General features: G+C 39.4%; 2 protein-coding genes across 2 annotated transcripts in view; both read left to right on the plus strand.

The window, feature by feature from the left end:
- Window positions 1-286: 286 nt before the first annotated feature.
- LOC105525112 (Ig heavy chain V-I region V35) lies at window positions 287-821 on the plus strand. Its single transcript, XM_011960627.1, is given in 2 exon segments — window positions 287-329; window positions 415-821. Coding segments are annotated over 2 exon segments (450 nt in total).
- Window positions 822-10,021: 9,200 nt separating this feature from the next.
- The window catches only part of LOC105525113 (homer protein homolog 2-like), a 31,377-nt gene continuing 22,607 nt past the window's right edge, over window positions 10,022-18,791 (plus strand). The window contains 4 exon segments of the mRNA XM_011960628.1: window positions 10,022-10,025; window positions 10,076-10,115; window positions 10,117-10,666; window positions 11,119-11,203. Coding sequence (XP_011816018.1) covers window positions 10,022-10,025; window positions 10,076-10,115; window positions 10,117-10,666; window positions 11,119-11,203 — 679 coding nt within the window.

An 18,791-nucleotide genomic window follows, 5' to 3' on the forward strand; every position in this document is an offset into this window, starting at 1 on the left:
TGAAAGGACCTCTGTCCTCAAATGTTGCTAAATAGAGCAGGGCATGCATTTCGTTAACCAGGATTAAGGCTTAGACCATCAGTATCTCACTCTTGTAAGGCTCATGTGTCATTTATTTTCCCTTTCTTATCATGGATCAGGCTTTGAGCTATGAAATGCTCTCTCATGAATATGCAAATAACCTGAGATACACTGAGGTGAATATGGATATATCTGTGCCCTGAGCGCATCATCCAACAGCCACATGCCTCTTCTAGAGAATCCCCTGAGAGCTCAGCTCCTCACCATGGACTGGACCTGGAGGATCATCTTGGTGGCAGCAGCCACAGGTAAGGGGCTCCCAAGTCCCAGTGATGAGAAGGGGGTTGAGTCCAGTCCTGAAAGATCTCATCCACTACTGTATCCTCCCCACAGGTGCCCACTCTCAGGCCCAGTTGGTGCAGTCTGGGGATGAGGTGAAGAAGCCTCTGTCCTCAGTGAAGATCTCCTTCAAGGCTTCTGGATACACCTTCACCAACAACTTTATGCACTGGGTGTGACAGGCCCCTGGACAAGGACTTGAGTGGATGGGATGGATCAACACTGGCAATGGTGTTGCAAAATATGCACAGAAGTTCCAGGGCAGAGTCACCATAACCAGGGACACGTCCATGAGCACAGCCTACATGGAGTTGAGCAGCCTGAGATGTGAGGACATGGCCGTGTAGTACTGTGCAAGAGGCACAGTGGGAACATCCTCAAAGTGTCAGAAACCCCAGGAAGGAGGCAACTGCGCTGGCATGGAGGAGATGACAAAGATTATTAGATTAAAACTTTCTTAGAAAATAACATTAAGTCATTAAAGAAAAGGAACAATATAAATGTGATTTGATAAATCTTAATTCTTTGAAAGATTTTTCATACAACAGTTATTACGTAAACAAATTTCAGGGATTGGAGAATGAATTGAATTAATGTAACTGATATAGAACTTCCGTTGTAGGCATCTTTGTAAACACCAATTTCTGAATCACTGTTGTAAATACTTTGGAACACACAAATAAATCAAATGTCAACTCTACTTTTATCTCTATTTAAAAAATGCCCCACAAAATCTCATGCTGTGCATGTAGCATTTTGAATTCCCACCATCAATGCATGATAGTTCTTGGTTTCCCACATTCGTATTGCCATTTGTCATTATGAGAATTGTGTGTTTTAACCACTCTAATAGGTGAGCAATGGTATCTAATTTTTATTTACATGTACATATCCCTAACAAAAAATTCATGCTGAAAAATGTTCAAATAATCTTTGGTGAGGTACCTCGCCTGATATTTGGTTCATTTTTAACTGCATTGTTTTCTTTTGATTAGTTGTAAATTAACTTGCATATTGATGATAAAAGTTATTTAACAAACTAAAATAACTCATTTAACAAATTTGTGACTTGGAAATATTTTCTCCAAGTCTGTGGCTTTTATTCCCTTATCAGCATGTATTGCAGAAAAATATATGTGTGTGTTTATACAAATTTAGATTTTAAAAACGTAAAATTTTATTCATCCACAGATCATGTCATTGGCATTATTTCTGAAACCCCATTATAAAATACAATAATAGTGATTTTTTTCCATGTCTCTAATCTCAGACCACAATGAATTCATGAGTGTTTAAGCTTCACTTACTTGATTACAGGACTATCAAGCTAACATATTTGGAATACTTCTGTAGAGATGTGTTCTTCTTCCCCTAATTTATTTATTTAATCATCTATTAATATCCATATTAGTTTACGGATGTCTATTTCATGCCCTGAAGACGATCCATGCTATATTATTCATTTTATTGTTCATGTCACCACAGCTTTATTAGATGCTGGGAGTTCATTTAGTTTGGATCCTGCATCCTTACAGCACACTTCATCATTTTGTTTTTGAACACTTCACTGTTTCCTGATATTACAATAAATTCTAAGTTGATTTTCTACATTACCTTCTTCATACATAAGATTAGCTGTTTTTCCTAGAGATTGATTATTTCCAAGGTTAAAGAATCTTGTTAAAATTAAAAATTGTGATACTGGGTATGTGTGTTGTTAATGTGCTATAAATACTTCTAGGACCTCTCAACCTATAGGTCTAGTAAATGTATATGTTTATATGAACCCAGTTTTATGGACTCATCAAAACTACTTATGTATCCAATTTTATGTAACTTCATTACATTAAAAATGAGAACACACTGGTCTCTCCACCCGACTATACTACCACATGGGCATTTCTAGCCTTCCTTCATTGACTGTCCATAACCATCCACTGCAAGGTGAAGATGCCTATCCCACCAATTGTCATATTCTTACTTAGGTGCACAATTTCAGGACACATACGTAGTGGTATCAGAAATGTAACACTCATTGGAAACATGTTTATCTAGTAGAATGGAGTGTTTATGTGCAGTTTCTTTACATTTTAAATTGACAGAATTTCCTCATTTTCAAAGTTACTTAGGTCAGCAAATTCATTTTCCACTTTCTTCAGTGAATTCATTTCAATTACACTGAATGTCCTTTATTTGAAATTCTGTAAAATCCCAAACTATAGTCAACTAAACATATAGAGGATATTAAAGGAATTTAGAGAGTGGGTACAAAATAAGTTAAAATGGCACAGTTTAAGAAAAGTAAAACTATTTTTGGTGATATACAATGGTTGACATGATGCAATTAATTTGTCAAACCTGATAATTTTGTGGTGGAAAATATAAACCTAAATATATTCAATTTTTTCCAAAGTATTTAGCAGTTCATTAACCCCAGGATTAAATGCAGACTGTATAAAATTATCTAATAAACTATTTGCTGAGGGTGGGGATATCATGAGACACATGCAACAAAGAATGAAGTAATTTTCCTCATTTGCATATAAGATGTTTCCATTCACTAAAAAACATTAATTTAAAAAAATCAATTTTCTACGTGACCCATGTTTTTTCTTCCTGACAAGCAAATAACCCAGAGGATTCTCTTCTTTCCTTGGTTGAGAAAGATTTTCCCCAAACTTCACCTCAGTTCAGGCATATGCTGTCCTTGAATGGGCATTTACCCTCTGACAGGTACACACACCTGTCAACATGTGGGCTCTTCTGTCAGACAAACACACCTGTATTCATGTGGATTCTTCCCTCAGACAAACACACATGTCCCCTCATAGACTCTTTCCTCAGACCACCACATATGTCCTTACATTTACTCTTTCCTCAGGAAAGAGACATTGCCTCATGTGGACTCTTGTCTCAGACAAGCAAACATGTCTCCATGTGAACTCTTCACTCAGATAAGTACACATATGTCCACATTGACTGTTTCCTGACACAAGCACATATATCCAATTTTGAGCTTTTTGTGGCAAAATGAATTCAAAATAATAATAATTATAAACCCCAGCCAGAAAAGCAGGACACCAGAAGCCAACCAAGGGAGAGAACAAGAGCCTTTAAAGTGCTGTTGAATTTCCACAAACAGCATATGAAAGAAAAAGAAACAAAACACCGTGCATACGCTGAGTTAAAGTTAGAAAACATATACAATTGTTTGACTATTACAGCACAAAAAGAAAACTCTATTCATGGAAACAGTTTGTACTGAGGATACACATCTTAAAATGAGCAACCTCAAAGTCAAGGACAGGGCCATATATTGGAGTGAGGGACACAGGAGAGGCAATATCTGCGTGAACCCAGACACAAAAATCTCTGCAGGGAGACAGGAGAGAATTGTGTGATAGATGCTGCTCAGATCCACCACAGGGCACTCAGAACCACCAGGGAGTGGTCAGGAAACAAAGGGGTGCTAAGGACCTCCAGAGAGTGCTCAGGACACCTGCGGGTGCTCAGAACCACCAGGGGGTGCTCAACACCACCAGGGGGCGCTCAGCACCACTAGGGGGACGCTCAGGACAAGAGAGGCGGGGTCTCAGAAGCAACAGGGGGCGCTAAGGACCACGAGAGGGCGCTCAGGACCAGCAGAGGGAGCTCAGACACCAGGAGGGCACTCAGGACACCAGGTGGCGCTAAAGACAACAATGCCACACTCAGGACTCGGCGGGGATACTCAGAACCACTAGGGGGAGCTCAGAACCACCAGGCGGTGCTCAGGACATCAGTGTGAGAGCTCAAGACACGCAGGTTCTCTTAGGAGGCAGCTCCACATCAGGAGCCTCAGAAGCTGTGGTTTCCTTTTAGACCCTGGGAATTCCTGACCTGGTCAAGCAAAAGTCTTCCCCAGGATGTCTCACAATTTCTTCCTTTTAATTCCATGATTTATTTTACCTACAAAACACTAACTTAGAACATGGATGTAATACAACTTTTAATGCTGCGTATTTTCTGAGTAATACTAGCAATGATCTCTCATGACAATTATTAAAATAGGTTATTTGTATATTTTAATTATTAAAAGTAGTACTATTATTAAAATGTAAAAGTTTTTAAATCACACCTGTAATCCCAGCACTTGGGGAGGCTGAGTCAGGCAGATTACTTGAGCTCAAGTAATCCAGGAGTTTTGAACAGCCTGGCAACATAGTGAGATCCTTTCTATACATAAAAGAGAAAATAGCTGAGTATGGTGCTACCAGCTACTTGAAAAACTGAGGAGGGAGGATTCCTTAAGCCTGGGAGGTGGAGGCTGCAGTGAGTTGTGACTGTGCCTCCACACCCCAGCCTTGGTGACAGAGTGAGACCGTGTCTTAGAAAAAAGATGTGTATCCTCAATACAAACTGTTTCCATCAATAGAGTTTTCTTTTTGTGCTGTAATAGTCAAACAATTGTATATGTTTTCTAACATTAACTCAGCATATGCACGGTGTTTTGTTTCTTTTTCTTTCATATGCCGTTTGTGGAAATTCAACAGCACTTTAAAGGCTCTTGTTCTCTCCCTTGGTTGGCTTCTGGTGTCCTGCTTTTCTGGCTGTTTCTCCACCTTCCCTTCTTTGAAAGCCTTTTATCTTCCCCAGTCTCCATGCAGAAAAAAAGGAAGTCCCTTTACTTTCTGTCTTCCAAGTCTGGTGAATCAGTTCCCTTCTCTTCATAATCACTGAAGCCAACCAAGTTTAGGAGTAAAACAGTTCTCCTTAGAATACGCTCATATACCTGCAGACTCTCTGCCCTGCTCATCCTTTTTTAGGTTCCTGCAGACGTCACCCTCATGCCATACCCTCTGTTCCCTAATTACCACAGAGTGGGCTCTTCACCTCCTGCAGCCCTCTATGTGCTCAGCCTTGGGGCTCACTAGTCCTTTGATTATGAAGTCCAAATCCCCATGTGCTTGCACCCTCTCACATCACCCTCTAGGAAACTGCCATTGTGAGTGAGTCCTGAAAAGCATGGGCTGGTTCAGTTTCATAATGTGGGATTGTCTCTATTATAAAGGCATATTGGCAAATAAAGACTAGAGTTTACGTTGAATATCATGCCCCAAAAATTTTTTTGCAGAACTTTTTAAATAAGGAATGTTTATCCTGCCTCATTTGAAAACTACAATCTAAAACCAACAAATAATATAATACAATTTTAAAAACAATGCTTGTCTTATTAGTTTTTCAATTCATTAATAACAGGCCAATATTTAAAATAAATATAATTGCACATTTAAGTGACGTATTTGACAAGAATGGCATTTACATACACTTTTACCAAAAAATATCTTTAAATGTATTTTTTAAATGTTGGAATAGGCAGACATACACATAGAAAAACATTATTTTGTACTAACACCTCAAACGGCAAACATAATTTAAATGTCATTAAATAATTAGAATAATATGAAACAAATGGCTGTGTTGTTTAGGTGTTTACATATACATATACATTCAGTTTAGCATGAGCATACTTATGTGTCTTTGCTGGACTGTTGTGCAGGGAGGAATCTTAGCATTCCTTGGAGACAGGGAGGAATCTTAGCATTCCTTGGAGACCTGAAGGGATGCAATGAACTGAAGAATTTTCAAGAGCTGATCAATCAGTCACCCCTTGTTCATCCCTGAGCAGATGTGTGGTGGTATTGTGGTGGAACCTCACTGAGCACTCTGCCAAATAACTAGAGTGGCACTTGTGCTTTAGTCCATTTGGCTATCCCTTTCACCCTGGCATTTCATCAACCAGAGGGAAAACAAATAAGACATCGTAAAGCGAGAGAAGCCACTTATGGGTCTTTCAACTCTCACATCTATTTAGATGCAATTGGAGGCCCACAAGGAATACCAGATCAATTTAAAGCTTGAAATCAAATAGCTACAGGATATAAGTCAATATTTTAGTGGGTGACAGTTAATAAAAATTTGGATTAGATAAATTACATCTATTACAACAAACAGCAAAAAGCTTTTCATGAGTTAAAAGAAAAACTCATGTCAGTTCCAGCCTTGGGTCTAACTGACCTGACAAAACCCTTTACACTCTATGTGTCAGAAAAAGAAAAACGGCAGTCAGAGTTTAAACCCAGACTGTAAGGCCCTGGCCAAGGCCAGTGACCTATCTCTCAAAACAACTAGACAGGGTTTCCAAAGGCTTGCCCCCATGTCTAAGGGTCCTGGCAGCAATGGCCCTGATACTACAAGAAGCAGATAAGCTAACTCTTGGGCAAAACCTAAAGTCCCCCCATGTTGTGGTGACTTTAATAAATACCAAAGGACATCATTAGCTAACGAATGCTAGACTAACTAGATACCAAAGCTTGCTCTGTGAAAATCCTCGCATAACCATTGAAGTTTACAACACCATAAACCCTGCCACCTTGCTCCCGGTATCATAGAGCCCAGTTAAACATAGCTGTGTAGAGGTATTGGACTCAGTTTATTCTAGAAGGTCCAACCTCTGAGACCATCCTTAAACATCAGTAGACTGGGAGCTGTACATGGATGGGAGCAGCTTCACCAACCCCTGCAAAGTGACTCTGAAGATGACGACAAGCCCTGTTCCAGTCAGACCTGGAAGCTGACTGGTCCATGCAAGGCAGAAGCATGAGGAAGCTCATCGCGGGACTCATTTCCCTTAAAATTTGGACTTGTACGGTAAGGACTTCAACTGACCTTCCTCAGACTGAGGGCTGTTCCCAATGTATACATCAAGTCACTGAGGTAGGACCAAAGGTTGCTACGGTCCTATTATTTTACTGTTATTATAAGTGTACTGAAACTCTAAAAAAAAAACTTCTTTTTATAATGTTATCCTATACAAGGTATGTAGCCCAGGAAATGACCAACCTGATGTGTGTTATGACCCATCTGAGCCTCCCATGACCACAGTTTTTAAAATAAAATTAAGAACTGAAGACTAGTGGGGGCTCATAAAGGATATGAGTAAAGTGTTAGCCAAAACACAAAAAAAAGAGGTGCTCAAACAAGTCACCTTAAAATTTAATGCCTGTGCTGTCATTAATAAGTTAAAAATAAGATGTGGTTCTCTTAATTAGGAAAGAGGCTATATAGCAAAAAATAAGTACATTTATCATAAAGTAAGACTGTGTAAAAATAAATGTGAATATTGGTCTTGTGTCATTTAGGCTACTTGGATAAAAAAATGAAAACATCCTCTACACTTTCAGCAAGGGAAAAGTGGCCTTTCCTGTACCAATGATCAGTATAAGCCCTTAGAACTAGTAATAACCAATCCCCTTAATCCTCGCTAGAACAAAGAAACATGTAACCCTAAAAGTTGATGGAGCTAGACTGGATCTTTAAGCAAATTTCGTGGTTTGAGAAAAAAGTTCATAAACACTCTCCTGGCCCAGTATTTCAAACCTTCTATGATAAACTAAATGTGCCAGTACCAGAAATTCCAGGAAAAACAAGAAATTTGTTTTTGCAATTAGCCAAGTATGCAGCTCAGTTTCTCACTGTCACTTCATGTTATGTATGTGGAGAAACCATAATAAGAGATCAATGGCCATAGGAAGCCTGAGAATTAGTACCTACAGACCCAGTTCCTGACGAATTCCCAGCCCCAAAGAAACACCCTGATCACTTCTAGGTCCTAAAAGCCTCGATCATTAGACAATACTGTATAGCAAGAGTGGGGAAAGACTTCACCCTTCCTGCAGGAAGACTACATGGTGGAGTTCAAACCACACAGAAAAAAAAACCATTCAGTAAACTTCCAAAGTTGCAGACCATTTAGGCCCACCCAGAATCTCACTGGGACTGGATGGCCCCCGATGGGCTATCCTGGATATGGACATAGAGCCTATGCCAAGCTGTCTGACCAGTGGACAGGTAGTTTTGTTATTGGCACTATTAAACCATCTTTCTTCCTACTGAAAACAAGTGAACTCCTGGGCTTCCCTGGCTATGCTTCCCTCGAAAAGTGAAACATAGCCATACATAATTAAAAGGATGATAAACGGCCTCCTGAAAAAATTATACACTATGGGCCTGCCACTTGGGCACGGGATGGCTCGTGGGGATACCGGACTCCCATTTACATGCTCAGCCGAATCATACGGTTGCAAGCTGTCTTGGAGATCATCACTAATAAAACTGGTAAAACCTTGACTATTCTGGCCCAGCAAGAAACTCAGATGAGAAATGCTACCTATCAAAATAGATTGACTCTTGACTATTTGCTAGCAGCTGAAAGAAAAGTCTGTAGAAAATTTAACCTTACCAATTGCTGCCTGCACATAGATGATCAGCAGCAAGCAGTTGAAGATATAGTTAAAGACATGATGAAACTGGCACATGTTCATGTACAAGTGTGGCACGGGTTTGACCCTGAGGCCATGTTTAAAAATAGTTCCCAGCACTAAGAGAATTTAAAACTCTTGTACTAAAAATTATACTAGTAATAGGAACCTGCTTGCCAATCCCTTATTTACTACCTGTACTCATTCAAATAGTAAAAGTTTTCATTGCTACTTTAGTTCACCAGAATGCTTCAGCTCAAGTGTACTACATAAATCACTATCGATCTGTCAAGCAGAAGGACATAGTGAAAATGAAGGTGAGAACTCCCATTAATAACATGAGTCAGAGTCTCAAAGGGAGGGAATAAGGGAGGAGACCACTCCTCATATTATCTTATGCCCAATTTCTGCCTCCAAAGAAAGAAGTAAAAACTAAAAGGCAGAAATGAAATCCACAGGCAGGGAGCCCAGCGCCGTGCCCTGGGCTTCGTAGTTAAAGATCGACCCCTGACCTAACTGGTTGTGTTATCTATAGATTCCAGACATTGTATGGAAGAGCACTGTGAAAATCCCTGTCCTGTTCTGTTCAGATCTAATTACCGGTGCATGCAGCCCCCAGTCACGTACCCTCTGCTTGCTCAATCGATCACGACCCTCTCACGCAAGACCCCTTTAGAGTTGTGGGCCCTTAAAAGGGACAGGAATTGTTCACTCAGGGAGCTCGGCTTTTGATACGGGAGTCTTGCTAATGTTCCCGGCCGAATAAACCACTTCCTTCTTTAACTCAGTGTCTGAGGAGTTTTGTCTGTGGCTTGTCCTAATACACATGCTCCTGCCTCCTGAAGGAAGTAGCTTCTAGATGGGTGGAAGCAGGCAAACTGTGTGTGTTCACAGGACCTGGAGGCTCTCTCTCCTTGGATTAAGCCACCTTCTCAGGATTACAGGGCTCTTCAGTTTTCTCAACATGCTGTTGTACAAGTAAGCACAAAAACACGTAATTTCATTATGCCTTGATTTAATTGTTGAAAACAACATAAAGGTAATAATTTTAACAATAAAGATATTACAACCTACTATACATGAGACCTTCCTGTGCTTCAAAGTTTCTTCGCAGGACTTTGTATGTGTTACATATTTTCATTTTTTTTCCAGAGATGGAATGCTGACATCTCCTTATTACAGATAATTCTTTAATTTATCTCTTAGAATGATTTTTTCCAGAGCCCCTGCCCACCCGCCCCTGGTGGATGGAGCAGTGCCAGGGCTGAGCAAGGTGAGCAGGGGCCACCGCATGGGCCACGCAGAGAGCAGATGCCAAGCGGGCAGAAAGCCAGCATGAGAGGGCGGGTTGCAGCGGCCCCATGAGCAGCCCCAGAGATCGGAGAACAGCCCATCTAACCCTCACCCCCCCCCAGCACAGGTCTTCCAGATTGATTCCAACACCAAGAACTGGATGTAAGCAACAGGTGGTCACTGTTTTCTGCTTCTATGATGTCACAAAGAATAGCTATAGGATCATCAGTGTGGACGGAGCCAAGGTGACCATAAACAGCACAATCACACCAAATATGACCTTCACCAACACGTCACAGACGTCTGGGCAGTGGGCCGACAGCAGAGACAACACGGTGTTTGGTTTGGGGTTTTCCTCTGAGCAGCAGCTGACAAAGTTTGCAGAGAAATTCCAGGAGGTAGAAGAGGCGGCCAAGATAGGCAAAGACAAGACCCAGGAGATCATGGAGCGCTCCAGTCATCATCCCCGAGAATCCAGGCGTGGAGACCCATCTTCTACTCTGGCATCCAGTGTCAACAGGATGGACGATGGCAAGGCCTCTCACGCCGCTGCAGCCCACAAGTACCTGCAGTCTGGGAACCACAAGCCGAAGGCGGCCTGGCCGCAGAGCGCTGCCCACGGGAAGAGGCGGGAGATGGAGCTGCAGACCCGGCGGGAGAGCGACGCCCGGCTGCCCAGGGCGCTGCAGGAGTCGGCGGCCAGCGCGGAGGCCGTGAGACCCACAGAGAGAAGGAGAAGAACATGGAGCTGAGGAGGAGGATTGAAGAGCTGGAGGCTTAGCACCGTGAAGAGGAGACAGAGCTGGAAGATCTCCGAAAACAAAGTGAACTCACACCTCAGCTCAGGTCAGAGCGCGACTGTGTCTCTGAGAAGATGGAGGCCGCAGAGAGGATCAAAACCTGGAAGACAAAGCGCGTTCCCTAAAGACAGACGCTGAGGGGAGCAAATCCCGACAGCGCCCCCTGGAGGTGGAGGTGAAGAGCTTCCTGGAGGTGCTGGACGGGAAGATCCACGACCTGCATGACTTCCGCCCAGGCTTCCCAAGCTGGGCACTGACAACCAGGGATGGCCCAGGCCCAGGTCCCCGCCCGTGAGTCCCAAGCGTGTGTGGGAGACCAGATGGCGCTAGGACGTTCCCTGTGTGCGTTGCTTCTGTAAATGCAGGCGCAGTTTGTCGTGTCTCCAAACCAGTTGTGCCGTCCACTCACTCCTTTCCAGAATAGAAATCTCCTCTCCCTTCTATGGCCTGGTGAGGGTGTGGACAACTGGAAGATTCTGACTCAGGAATCCAGAACTAGATTTACCTTAAATATTTACGCAGTCAGGCCAGGGATGTTTGTATCTTTCATAAGGGCGGTTGAAACCACATGAACTGGAAAAAAACAAAAAAAGGTTTTATTTTTATTTTTATTTATTTATTTATTTATTTATTGAGACGGAGTCTTGCTCTGCTGCCCAGGCTGGAGTGCAGTGGTGCAATCTTAGCTCACTGCAACCTCCACGGCATGGGTTCAAATGATTCTCCTGCCTCAGCCTCCCGACTAGCTGGGATTAATCCAAATCACTGTATTATATTCTTTACACAAGGCCACCGGGCTCCTATGATCAAATAACATTCAGAGTATTTGAATGTCCACCAGGCCCCAGCCCCAGGGGGTCCAGAGAACAACATTCCTCTCCGTCAGCATCGAGAGGCTTTATCACAACTGTTTAATGCAGACTTACCAAGAGATGGAAAACAGGTTATTGGTGGGTGCATTTTCTGGCTTGAGAATCGCCTGCATCCCCCATACTGCCCCCTGACTCCCAATTTGTGTGGTTGCAACAGTGTTCCTTTTCTTCGTTTTAATTTCTGAACAGATGATTGTGCTGTGGGAACAGCACACAGTGGGGGTGCCTAGCATAAGGACTGGCTTAGGTGCTTAATAAATATTTGTTCAATAAAAAAAAAAAATTAGTTTTTTTCCAAAGCCCCACCCAAAACTGGGGTATTATTAGAGGTGTAATAGTTGGACCAATATTGAAAATACATTCAATTTAGTTCATGTGATCTCAAATATTCTTTTTTCTTATAAAGTTGTTCTCAGTTGTAACATCACACAAAATATTAGTAATTTATACTAATTACACAGGTTAAAATATTGTATAATTTAGTGACATTTGATTGGAAAAATGTACATATTCCCCATGTCGACTATTTTTTCATTCTCTATGAAATGTATGCTTATTAATTATTAAATTTAAGAAGTTACCGTTATCTTTTTTATTTCTAGGATTTAATTTTAGTAGGTGTACCCGAATGTATTTTATTAATTCATGTAATAATGTTAATATTTTGGATAGGGTTTTAATATCAATTTTACTATTTGCTGAATTTTAAACTCTTCTAGACTTCAACTTTTTTTGTTTTTATGAGATAAAATTTACACATAATGAAAAAATGCAGAGATCTGAAATGTATCAGTAGAGTTTCTGGAAAATGTGAAAATGTGAATATATTTACAGTTGCCTGCGGTCAACTCCTACACGGGGAAAAGGTTTTGATTTCTGACATTATAGCTCTATTTTTTTTCTATTTTGAACTTCATATAAATGGAATCAAACATTATAGAACTTTTTTGGTAATGGACTGCTTTGCTATTTTTGAGATTAATTCGTATTATTTACTGTTTAAAATTAGATCAACTTATTGTCATTTATTCATTTAATGGACTGACTCTGATATAAAACCTCAAAGTTATGTGTGTGTGTGTGTGTGTGTGTGTGTGTGTGTGTATATATAGAGAGAGAGAGATTTTATAACTGAGTCAGTCCATTAAGTAAATAAATGACAATATTTTGATCTATTTGCCTATTAATAGACTAAATTTATTTACAGTTTATGAATATTATAAGCACAGCTGTTACAAATGTCTTAGTGTAAGTTTTCCTATGTTCTCTCATTTTTATTGAGAATATATGAAGTATGTATTTCTTTATTCTAGGAGCAAGTTTAAATGTTTTTCAGTTGTATTAAGATATAATCAAAGAATTTTAATAATGTATACGTTTAAGGTGCACCACTTGATGTTTTGATATTGTGTTAGTCCATTATCACACTGCTATAATGAAATACCTTAGACTGACTACTTTGAAAAAACAAAAGGATGTTTAATTGGTTCATGTTTCTGCAGGCTGTACAGGAAGTGCAGTGGCTTTTCCTTCCAGGGAGACTCAGGAAAGTTAGAATCACAGCAGAAGACAAAGGGGAGTAGGCACATCACAAGGCTGGAGCAGAAGCCACAGGAAGTGGCGGCGAGGGGGTCTACACACTGTTAGACAACCCGATCTTGTGAGAACTCACGCACTGTGGTGTGAACAGCACCAGAAGTTGGTTCTAAACCATTCATGAGAGACCCACCCCATGATTCAGTCATCTCCCACCAGGTCCCACCTTCACAATTGAGGATTATAATACAAGATGAGATTTAGGACAGGACAGAGATCCAAATCATATTATATATACATTGTAAAATACTCATCACAGTCAAGGTAATTTGTATATCCATATTCTCAAAGAGCTACCATTTTACTTTTTAAAAATGTACTACATTTGTGTGGATGTGTGTCTGATGAGAACACCTAAGATCTACCCTTTTAGCAAAACTCAATTTTACAGTGCAGTATTAAACAGAGGAACATTGTTGTACATTAGATCTCCAGAACTCATTCAACCTGCACAACTGAAACTCTGTACCCTTTGACCAACATCACCCAGTTTCCCTCTCCTCCTAGGTCCTGGGACCCACTGTTCTCCTCTCTGCTTTCAAGAGCTTTACTATTTTAGATCACACGTGTAAATGAGATAATGAAGCATTAGACTTTCTGCACCTGGCTTATTCCACTTACTCCAGGCCCACCCGTGTTGTTACAAATATCAGAATTTCCTTCTTTTCAAGCATATAAAATTCAGTTTAATGTATACACATTTTCTTTATACATTTATCAATCTATGGTCATTAAATTATTTTACAAATTTATACTATTATAAATAATCTTGCAAAGAACATGTGTTGGACATCATAATTTTATTTCCTTTGAACATAAAACAAACAGTGGGATCACCAGATCATATGATAGCTTCATTTTTCAATTTATTGCATAACCAATCCTACCAAACAATATAAGGGTTCCCTTTTCACCACATTCTTGCTAACATTTGTTATCTTTTTTCTTGCTGACAATAGTCATTTTAAGTGGTGTGAGGTGATATCTCATTGTGCTTTTGATCTGAATTTTTTTGATAGTTATTTTGAGAACGTTTTTATGCTCTGTTTTTCATGTGTCTGTCTCCGAAAAAAAATATATCCAGGTTTTGCCCTTTTTATCAGGTCATTTGATATTTGCTATTAAGTTGTGTCAGTAACTTATACATTTGGATGGTACTTCTTGTTGGATATGTAATTGCACATAGTTTTTCCTGTGCTTTTGGTATTAAATTCAAATAAATAATTTCTGAATCAATCACAGAAAGCTTGTTCCATGTTGTCTATCAATTTATGATTTCAGGTTATATTCATTTTTAGTTGATTTCTGTATATGGTGTTACAGAGGTCTAATTTTATTTATTTTGCATTTGGATGTTTAGTTTTTACATAATTTATTGAGGAGACTGTCCTTTTTTCACGGTGTGTTCTTAACATACAAAATCAGGAAGACATTTAATTTAAAAAGAAAATATCAGATGAATATCTTGATGAACATAGACCTAAACGTTCTGAACAAAATACGAGCAAATAGAATCCAGAAGCACTTTAAAATGTAATACATCATGGTCAAGTAGACTTTACCCCTGGAAGGCAAGGTTCATTCAACATACACAATTCAGTAACTGTGATTCACCATGTAAGCAGAATAAAAGCAAAAGCCATATGATTATCTCAATAGATGTTGAGAAAGCTTTTGATAGGATCCACTATCCAACCATAATAAAAACTCCCAACAGACTAGGTATCACAAAATACAGCAATATTATAAGAGGCATCTATGACAAGCCAACAGTCAACATGATACTGAGTGAGCAAAAGCCCAAACCCCTTGAGAACCAGAACAAGAAAAGGATGCCCTCTCCAGCCACTCCTATTGAATATAGCACTAGAAATCCTAGTCAGAGGAAGTAGGCAATAGCAAAAATAAAAGGGAGCTGATATGTTTTGTATTTGTGTCCTCACCCAAATTTCATGACAAATTGTAATTCCCAGTGTTGAAGGTGGTGCCTATTAAAAGGCGATTCTATCACGGGGATGGGTTTCCCTCTCTTGGCCTGTTCTTGTGATAGAGCTCTCAGGAAATCTGGTTTCAAAGTATGTGGCACCTCCCACCTCTCTCATTATCCTTCTCCAGCTATGTAAAATATGATGATTCCCTTTTTGTCATGATTGTCAGATTCCTAAGACCTCTCCAGCCATGCTTTCTGTAGAGCCTACAGAACCATGAGGCAACTAAAAACCTTATAAATTACACAGTCTCGGGTGTTACTTTATAGTGTGAGAATGGACTAATACAGCATCCAAATAGGAAAGGAAGTTAATATATGTGTCCCAACTGATGATATAATTTTATACCTAGAAAATTCTACAGACTCTGACAAAAATAATTATAGAATAGATAAACAACTTTGGTAAAATGTCGGGAAACAAAATCAATGTACAAAAATCAACAGCATTTCTATAGCCCAAATACACCCAAGCTCAGAATGAAATCAATACAATCCTACCCCGCTTACAATATTCACACACAAAAACATGAAACGCCTGGAAATACACATAAGAAGCAAGGTGAAAGATCTCTACAAGGTGAACTACAAAACACAGCAGAAACAAATAATAAATGACACAAATAAATGGGAAAACATTTCATGCTCATGGATTAGAAGACTCAATATTGTAAAAATTGTCATACTGCCCAAAGCAATTTACAGATTCAATATTATTTGCATAAAACTATCACAATCATTCTTCACAGAATTAGAAAAAGAAATCTATTCTAAAAATCACACGCAATCAAAAAAGACTGAATAGCCAAAGAAATCCTAAGTAAAAAGAACAATGCCAGAAGCAACATGATACCCAACTTTAAACTACACCATAAAGTTATGGTAACAAAAAGAGCTTGGTACTTGTACAAGAGCAGACATGCAAAAAAAAAAAAAAAAAAGGAACAAAATAGAATACAGAAATAACGCTGCACACCTACAACCATCTGATATTTGATAAGGCTGACAAAAACAAGCAATGAGAAAAAAAACTCTGTATTCAATAAATGGTGCTGTGATAACTGGATTCTGGCAGATAGGTAGAATGCAAGAGTTAAGGAGGCTGGGCAACTTCTTCATAGATTTCAGAAGATGTGTAGAAAGCCCTTAATCCCCAGGAAAAAGCCTGCTGCATGTATGGAGCCACTACAGACAGCCTCTAATAGGGCAGTGCCAAAGATGGGGAAAGATAGAGTTGGAGCCCCCATTCAGAGTCCCCATTATCACACTTTATAGTAAAGCTGTGGGAACGTGGCCACAACTCTCAAGATTCCAGAATGGTAGAGCCAACGGCAGCTTGCACTCTCAGCCTGGAAATACTTCCGGCACTTGATTCCAACCTGTGAAAGTAGTTCCTTGGGCTGTCCCCATCTATAGGGATAAGATGTCTGAGATTTTGGGGACCAATTTGTCTCAGTGTGCCCTGGTTGAAGTAAATAAAGAGATTGTGTAGCTTTAAGATTTAATATCTGTCCTCCTAGGCTTTAAGTGTGTGACAGGGCTATTGGCTGTTCCTTTGGCCAATTTATTCCCTTTGGATTGAAAATAATTACCCAATGCCTGTGGCACTCTTGCCCCTTGGAAGTAAAAAACTCTTTAAAACATTTTTCAAACTCACACCTGGAGGAAAATTGCCTTAACACTCACCTGAGACTTTGGAATTTTCAGTTGGAGGCTGACCAAGCTAAGACTTTTGGGAACTATTGAAAAATATGATTTTGCAATATAAGACAGACATGAGCTCGGGGGCACAATAGTTAAATAATATAGTTTAGATGACTGTCACCCCACCAATCTCATGGTGAAATGTGATCCACAATATTTAAGGTATGGTCTACTGGGAGGTATTGGGTCATGGGGAAAGATTCTTCATGAATGGCTTGATGTCCACCCCATGGTAATTAGTGAATTATTTCTGTATTAGCTACTGTGAGGTCTGATTGTTGAAAAGAGTCTGGCAGCCCTCCTTCCCTCTCATCTTCCCCCTCTTACCACATGACACAGCCTGCTTCCCTTTTGTCTCCCACCATGATTGTAAGCCTCCTGAGGCCCTCACAAGAAGCAGATGCTGGTGCCATGCTTCTCACACAGCCGGCAGAGCTGTAAGCCAAACAATGCTCTTTTTTTGTAAATCACTTGGCCTCAGGTATTAATTTATAGCAATACAAAATGGACTAATACTCTGCCAAAAGCATTATACAGATTCAACGCAATTTTTAACAAGTAAGCAATGTAATTGATTACATATTTAGAAAAAAAAATTCTTAAAATTCATAGAGAACCAAAAAAGGGGCTGGATAGTAAAGGCAATCCCAAGCAAATAAAAACAAAGATGAAAATGCCACATTCCCTGACTTCAAATTATACTACACAAATATAGTAAGAAAGACAGCATGATGCCAATACAAAACAAACAACAACAACAAAACAGATCAATGTAACAGAATAAGAAACCAGAAATAAATCCAAATATCTACAACAACTGTTCTTTGACAAAACTGGAAAAGATATACATTGCAGAAACAACCCTGTATTCAATAAGTGGTGCTGGGAAACTTGGAGAGCCACATGTATAGGAATAAAACAAGACTTCTATATAACCGTAGACGAAAATTAACTGAATATGGTTTCAATATTTAAATGTATAAATGAAAACTCTAAAAATCCTTAAAGAAAATGTAGGGAAAAGTCTTCTGGACTTTCACCTAAGCAAATAAAATACACCTAAAGCTTCAGAAGCAAATGCAATGAAAACAACAATAGATAAATGGGACAAATTCAAGATCTCCTGCACAGAAAAAGAAATAATCAACACGCGGAACAGAAAACCTACAGAATGGTAGAAAATATTTGCAATCCATTCATCTTCTAAAGGGCTAATACATAGATTCGACAAGCAACTCAATTAAGTCAACTAGAAAAAGCAAATAACTTCATTAAGGTGTTAGTGAAAAGAAGACATTTCTCAAAAGAAGGAAAAATTGTCTGCACTCTTATGTTTATTGCAGAACTATTTCCAATAGAAAGGTCATGTAATCTATCTAAGTGCCCATCGATGGACAGTTATATAGATAAAATATAATATATATAAACTAGGGAATACTCTGCAGCTATAAAAATGAAATTGTGTCTTTCACCTGTTCTTATTATTTTAATGTAAGCAATGGGTACACATGGACATAGAGGCAATTAATAGGAACTGGGGACTGCAAAAGAGAACAGTGTGAGAGTGGAGTGAACTGTTGGCTGTAGTGTTCACTATCTGGGTGATAGATACATCAGAAGCCCAAGCCTCACCATTATGAAATACATCCATGTTACAAAACTGCATATGCACATCATGATTCTATAAAAATAAAAACAAACAGAAAATGTAAACATAATTGACAGACTGCCAGCTAGATTTGCCAATGAAAAATAAAAATGCAAAAGGAGTGACTCTTTGTTTTGGAACACGTTCTGATTTTCTGGTACCATAATAATTTGTAGGCTTTTCTCCTATATTCTCTTTCCAAGCCCTAGAATTAGCTATTTTTCCAAGAAA

This window comes from Colobus angolensis, unplaced genomic scaffold (assembly GCF_000951035.1).
Source record: "Colobus angolensis palliatus isolate OR3802 unplaced genomic scaffold, Cang.pa_1.0 Scaffold519, whole genome shotgun sequence".
Lineage (NCBI taxonomy): Eukaryota > Metazoa > Chordata > Mammalia > Primates > Cercopithecidae > Colobus > Colobus angolensis.